Below are 7,294 nucleotides of genomic sequence, written 5' to 3'. Positions count from 1 at the left end.
TTACAACAGGGGTGTGTCCGGTACATTTTGTGCCAGCTGACATTCGTTGAAGCTGGTTTCAATTTCAAAAATTGGACCAAGAGGTCTCACATTAAACATAACTTGGAAAATAATCCACATGAAATGTTTGGGTTGTACCCTTGCTAGAATCCCAGTGGAATCAAGATACTAGTTGGCCAGCTATAGGGTAAGTGGCTCTGCTTTATTAAATATTTTCAATAAATGAAACCTTATATGCATGCAAGGCATTTGAACAGAAGTGTATGAACAGAGGGCCAAACATTGGAGGAATTATGCAAATGGGCACCAAAGAATTATATTTTAGCAAAACACTGAATTCAAAATAGCTCTATCTATAGATAGATAGATAGATAGATAGATAGATAGATAGATAGATAGATAGATAGAATAAAAAAACAGTACCTATACTGTGCATGTACTGTGTAATAAGTGTTGTAACAGAAAATAAGTAATTTCTGTTCCTAAAACCATGTCATCAGTTTCTCACAGAGTATATTAAGTACAATAAAGACCAAGCTACAGTTAAGACCTGGCTGTTGGAATGCTGCCTTTTCCCCTGCCAAGTGCTATCTGTCAATAGGATGTAAGTATATTTTAGCAGCTGTCCTCAATATCTTGTGTTTATATTCCAGAATAGTAAAGTCTCTTCCTCTCTCAGAAGCACTGGAGTGGAATGTAGTGCACAGGACCCAGGCCCTGCTTGGCCACACAGATTGGAGGTTTTTATGCTGAGGTCCCTATAAGGCTGTGTTAGAGTGAGGGATGGAGCTGGCTTCTGCCAGGGCTCCTTGTTTGGGAAGTGGGTGGGTGAGTTGTGGGACAGTGAACTATATAGACTCCCCTCTCACAGATGGACAGTACACCATCCCAGAGCAGCTAACCCCGGCCAAGCGCTGTCAGGGTAAGTGTCTTTCAAGAAAAATCAGGTGCATGCATTACTGATGTAGAAGCTTAGCCATTGTATACTGTGTCCTATTTGTTTGGTACACAGCACATGACTTGTCAGCTTACAAAGCTGGGGTTTAAATTCCTTTTTTTTAATAAGTCAATATATATTCAAGCTAAATATATTCAAATAAGCCTGTCATGTGTACCTATGCATGTCTGACACAAACATAATTTTTTAGGGAATGAAAATAAGTTCAGTTGTTGTTATAAAAAGCAGTTCTGTTTTATCCTGTATTATTTAATGTAGTTTTTTATATGCTTGTTAGTAATTTCTGGTGAAATGGTTTAGGAAAAGCAGTTCAGCTTATTTGGTTTTTGCATCCTTTTGTGGTTTATCATAGGCTGCTCAAGAATCAGTAGTGTGTCTTGCTGTTGCTTGAAGGACAAATGGTACAGTATTTACATTTCAGATAGACCATTAGTGTAAGGGTGTTATGCATAGATTACTGGAAATACCTTATTTAGTGATGCTGCATTTGTGCCTTCACAGAAGTTGTTAATGACTATTCAAAATTACAATACAACAATGCTGTTAGTTTAAAATACAAATGCCAGGTAGCTCTATACATGTGTCCTTAGTTTATGTGAAGAACTAAATAATGACAACATTGTGTAAAATAGCACCTCTTCGCACTAAGGGTAAGCTTGCATGTAAAATATCTTCTAATTATGTTTATCATGGTGTTATAATAGAGTTATCCAGCACTGAAGCAAACTGAAGGTTTGAGGAGGCTGTGTGGTCCAGTGGTTAAATAAAAGGGACTTGTAACCAGGAGATCCCCAGTTTAAATCCCAGCTCACTCACTGACTCACTGTGTGACCCTGAGCAAGACACTTAACCTCCTTGTGCTCTGTCTTTCAGATGAGATATTGTTATAAGAGGTTCTGCAGCTGATGCATAGTTCACACACCCTAGTCTCTGTAAACTGCCTTGGATAAAGGCGTCTGCAAAATAAACAAATAATAAAAGGTTGCAGATTTGAATGCTAATTGGTTCTTGGCAGCTGTTGCTTAAAGTTTAAAATCTGACTGCAAGACACACGCATGCTTTGGCTAGGACTCTTTTAGTTTTAATGTTTATTACTAAATATGGTTCTCTTTGGGATTCCTGACAGGTGCTATGTAGAAATAGCTCTCTCTCCTCATCCAGCTTCATTATTTGGCTTTTTGAGGCAAGACCAAGTTAGTGGGTGTGTGCAACAATCTGGCCAGTCATGCTATACCAAAAACAGAAATTTCCCAAACCATTTCCTAATTAGGACATGTTCCCCATACAGCACAGTTCATTCATTACAAGAGTGCTTGCAATCTCTATAAACAAACTTGGATCTTTTTCAGGGGGGTGGTTAGCTGATTTGTAGGAGAAGGAGTTTTTTTGTTTTAACTTTCCTGGATTTGTTTCCCTGGTGGATAGATATTTTTGATAGATAAAGTGCACAGCATTTTATTGTATGCATTGTGATATGGTCTGCATTACTAAAAGTAATCACAGCTTTTTATTTAGAATGGATAATAGATTATTATTTTCCATTCCATTTACTTTCACTTATTTTGCATTAATTTGCCTTTTTAAGATTAAATCAGTTTTAAGCTGTGCTCTCTAACAACACACATTTCAACATTGGAAGGGTTACATTATTATTTCTTGGCTTTTAAAACAATGCATCACTCCCCAGTATTAAGCTGGATTACAAACTGGTCTATGGCAGAAAAGCTCATTCTATGTTATTACCGGAATGTATGGCAGTATAACAAAATAAAATATATAATCAATTCTAAACCCTATGTTACTGATTATGTTTCTTCAGTACTATTATGTAGTTTTACCATTGTTTTCTACTGGACTGACTATGTGCACTGCTATGTGCAGTCTTTCTTCAGAATGTTACCATTTAAAGACAATTTAAAAGGAGGATGGATTTGCCAGCCCAGAATAGGATTCTAACTGGAAGCAATCCAATCTAACAGGACACCACACCTTGTGACATCAGTTCCAACTTGGATACAATCTAACAGTAATCACAGCTAATGTTAGAATTTTAAGCCACATCATTATACACAGTCTTAAGGAAATAACATGCTGTAAACTATTACTCTGTAAGCTGATTTGCTGATATAATTCTACTTTGGCTAAATAAGGATTAATATCAGCCACCCTTGCCAGACGATGCAGAGGCACTACAGTGGCAATGCAGTGGATCTGGACTATTTAAGGGAATTAAAAAAACAAGGCATCTACAATGGTACTGTATTGAGGAACAGTACCATAGTGATCATTTATTTCTTCACATTTCAACACACCAATACTATCACCACGGTAAGGACAGTTCTGCTTGCATTTCTTCAAGATAAAACATGGCTAATAAAATTCCCATGGTATCATGAAAGGGAACTTAATTCACCAAAGGGCCCTAGCCTTGTCACTACTGAACACAAGGTCAGAGTGAAACAGAAATCAAGGTTAATATTACCCAATGACATACCTGTAGAATCCAATTCGTTTTTTTTTAAATTCCCATTTGTATTTTGCTTGCAGTGATTGTTTCCCGAGTGAGTTAAGAAAGTTAAACTAAGTGACTATGTGTGACGAGGAAGAGACCACCGCCCTGGTTTGTGACAATGGTTCTGGCCTCTGCAAGGCAGGCTTCGCTGGGGATGACGCCCCCAGAGCTGTGTTCCCCTCCATCGTGGGCCGCCCCAGACACCAGGTGAGCAACCAACAACGAATCTGGTTAGAACAAGACTCTGGATTGCTTAATTCATTAAATGTAATTGAACTGGCCTAATGAAACCTCTTACATCAAATCTGGCAAGTCTAGTGGTTATGAAAAACAACATCCTAACAATGCATTTTAATCTTTCTTGTAATGGCAATTATTTAAGCAGTATTTAGATCCACGACTCATACCTCAATTGAATCCCATGCGGTTACTAATAGCTTCCCCTCTTCCTTCATCTTTCAGGGTGTGATGGTGGGTATGGGTCAGAAAGACAGCTATGTAGGTGATGAAGCACAGAGCAAGAGAGGTATCCTCACCTTGAAATACCCCATCGAACATGGCATCATCACTAACTGGGATGACATGGAGAAGGTAAGAACTTTATTCACCAAAGGTGTCCAAACTTCTGTTGCGTCCACTGATCTTCATGTCCAAGTGCTCTAGATGAAGTACAATATGTCTCTATCTATCTTTCCAGATCTGGCATCACTCTTTTTACAATGAGCTCCGTGTCGCCCCAGAAGAGCACCCAACACTGCTGACAGAGGCTCCCCTAAACCCCAAGGCAAACCGCGAGAAGATGACCCAGGTGAGTTCACTGCAGCAGCCTCTCACCAAGAACATGGGTCAGAACATTCAACTAAAAACACTAACACCTTATAAACCTGGATGAACTTCTGTGAGATACTGTATTGAAATGTTCTAAGAGACTGACACACCAGAAAATGAAAATGCATGTTATTTTTTTATATTTGCAAAACTTGAGTTTACAGTATAACTATCTCATACTGGAATAGCAGTATGAGATAGCAATAATACTATTTGTGAGAACATATTATACGTTTTAGCATCTGTTTAGAGGCTATTCATGTACAATTCGCATATTATTCACTTATAAAAGCATCTTAAGTATAAAAGGAGTTATGATAGGATTTAAATGTGGTCATGTTTATACACCAGAGGACTAATACTTTGATGTAAAATTGAAAAATGTCTTGTTCCTTTTCCAGATTATGTTTGAGACCTTCAACGTGCCGGCCATGTACGTAGCCATCCAAGCCGTACTGTCCCTTTACGCTTCAGGTCGTACCACAGGTAAGCAGTAACCCTTTTGAAATGTCATGTCTGTTGATTGAGAGCCTGTGTCTCAGTGACTCCCTCTGTGCCTCTTCCATAGGTATCGTGCTGGATTCCGGGGATGGTGTCACTCACAACGTGCCCATTTATGAAGGCTACGCCCTGCCCCATGCTATCATGCGTCTGGATCTGGCTGGCCGGGACCTCACTGACTACCTCATGAAGATCCTGACTGAACGTGGCTACTCTTTTGTTACAACTGGTAGGTATCTGCTGGACACTGCTGATGGAACTAAAGCGACCAGCAGTGCTAGAAAAACAGGATGATCTGCTCTAGATTCAGACAATTACTTTCAAGCTGCAGCTGCTGGGACTAACATTTTTAGTGATGATTTCACACACACCCTCTAACACACAATAAACTGTATTTATTCTATATAGAATAGAATTAATCATGTAGATTCTAGGTATTCCAGAGAATAGGATACCATTAGATATGTATTTGTCACCAAAAAATAAATACATATTCCAAACAGTAACAAAAAAACATATAAGATAAATTACGAGTTACGTAAGACGTTTAAAAGACATACATGTTCTGTTTACAGTAATTAATCAATAATCTTTTAAACAACCAGTAAAGACCTTCAGGTAGAATGCTGACTTCAGTTCATGGTGCCCAAAAAGTACATTGTTCACCTTGCGTATATCTTACAGTATTGTTCTGGTGAGCTCCTGCCAGCATACCCTCAGGAGCGCCAGAATCCAGTAAGGAATCATTCTCACCTGAGTTTCGCTCTTGTCTACAGCTGAACGAGAAATCGTCCGCGACATTAAGGAGAAGCTGTGCTACGTTGCTCTGGACTTTGAAAATGAAATGGCCACCGCTGCCACTTCCTCCTCACTGGAGAAGAGCTACGAGCTTCCCGACGGACAGGTCATCACCATCGGCAACGAGCGATTCCGCTGCCCTGAGACCGTCTTCCAGCCTTCCTTCATCGGTATGTCAAACCATTCAAAACACCTGTCCATAAGGGAGATGATAATGCTAGTTGCACATTGCAAAGTTGCACATTGACTTCTGTCCACTCTGGGCCTAGTTTATTAGAGCTCAATTCAATTAATATGAACCAGGTTATGGGAGGGTGAAGGCCAGTTCAAAGTACATTTCCATCGAAAATATTATCTATTGCCAGATTGCATTCTACTGCCTTTAATGTAGGTTCCCCTACTTTGAATCTATTTTTACTCATGTTTCTCTGTTGCGATCAAAAGGTATGGAGTCTGCTGGTATTCACGAAACCACCTACAACAGCATCATGAAGTGTGACATTGACATCCGTAAAGACTTGTACGCCAACAACGTCCTGTCTGGGGGTACCACCATGTACCCTGGGATTGCAGACCGTATGCAGAAGGAAATCACTGCTCTGGCCCCCAGCACCATGAAGATCAAGGTGAGAACTGAAAAAAAGCATGCCACAACAATGGCACTGTGTAAAACAACAGAGCTCAACCCCCTTCCCTTTGGGTCTTTTGGGTCATGGGTTGAGCTGAAAAAAACATTTGAATGACCACTTCAAGATCAAAAGATGTGTAACGTCGGTGTGCCCGTTTACGTCCACCTCATTAAGTAGCAGACTGCTACTTCAAGGTATCAAGTAGGGTTGTGCCAGCACTTTGCGTTTATTCACTTTAAATGGTTTTCAACGCACTGGTAATAAGTTAAATTGAAAGAAACTGTTTTGATTTCAAAGCATTGCCTTCCCTACAAAACATGATATTTACAGTTACTAATACGGATGTGTTTGAAAGGATTCGTTCATTGACCCAGTCTATGCTACTGCTGGTCTGTGTTGAGTGCAGTCCTGGGATGTAAATACTGAAGCAGGGTTGGCAAGACAATGAGAGAAAGACCAAATAATTAGCCATTATTTACAGAGTTAGTTCATGTGTTACTGCAATTCAAAATAGCATGGATGAGTTTACTAATCAGAATAACGTAAACCAGTCATTGGTATTTCTTCTGAAGTAATGTATGTATTTTGACCCGTGTTACCAGATCATTGCTCCCCCCGAACGCAAGTACTCCGTCTGGATCGGAGGCTCGATCCTGGCCTCTCTCTCCACCTTCCAGCAGATGTGGATCAGCAAGCAGGAGTACGACGAGGCCGGCCCATCCATTGTCCACCGCAAATGTTTCTAAACTCGTCTTGGCCCATTCCTTCCTTTTTGTGTGTCTTTCTTCTGCATACTGTATGAACTGTGAATACTCTTAACTTACGTTTTAATTCCAGCAACTTGTCTTTGCTACGGCGTTTACTGAATGAATGTGAAGATTTATTTTATTTGATGAATAAAGCTTGAATGTGTCGGCATTATAAAGCAAGTCTGTTTTTGTCAAAAAAAAAAAAACCCAAACATTTCCTTATTTGGAAAAGAAATTCAGACGCTTGCTTCTACACTGTGAGAAACAGCTCACAAGCTCCTTCTTGTGTCCACTTTTGGTAGCTCGGCAGTTTTGTTGC

The 7,294-nt window shown here is 39.7% G+C and overlaps 1 protein-coding gene across 1 annotated transcript; it reads left to right on the top strand.

Annotated features, from left to right (window-relative positions):
* Positions 1–811: 811 nt before the first annotated feature.
* acta2 (actin alpha 2, smooth muscle) lies at positions 812–7,151 on the top strand. Its single transcript, XM_058984993.1, has 9 exons — positions 812–922; positions 3,506–3,677; positions 3,933–4,061; positions 4,168–4,278; positions 4,700–4,784; positions 4,867–5,028; positions 5,576–5,767; positions 6,042–6,223; positions 6,829–7,151. Exons 2-9 carry the CDS (start codon positions 3,549–3,551, stop codon positions 6,970–6,972), a joined length of 1,134 nt encoding a protein of 377 aa, XP_058840976.1. The 5' UTR covers positions 812–922; positions 3,506–3,548; the 3' UTR covers positions 6,973–7,151.
* The last annotated feature ends 143 nt before the right edge of the window (positions 7,152–7,294 follow it).

Source organism: Acipenser ruthenus, chromosome 13 (assembly GCF_902713425.1).
Source record: "Acipenser ruthenus chromosome 13, fAciRut3.2 maternal haplotype, whole genome shotgun sequence".
Taxonomy (NCBI): Eukaryota; Metazoa; Chordata; class Actinopteri; order Acipenseriformes; family Acipenseridae; genus Acipenser; species Acipenser ruthenus.
The sequence above is the reverse complement of the archived record's forward strand: the minus strand, read 5'-3'. Positions and strand labels throughout refer to the sequence as shown.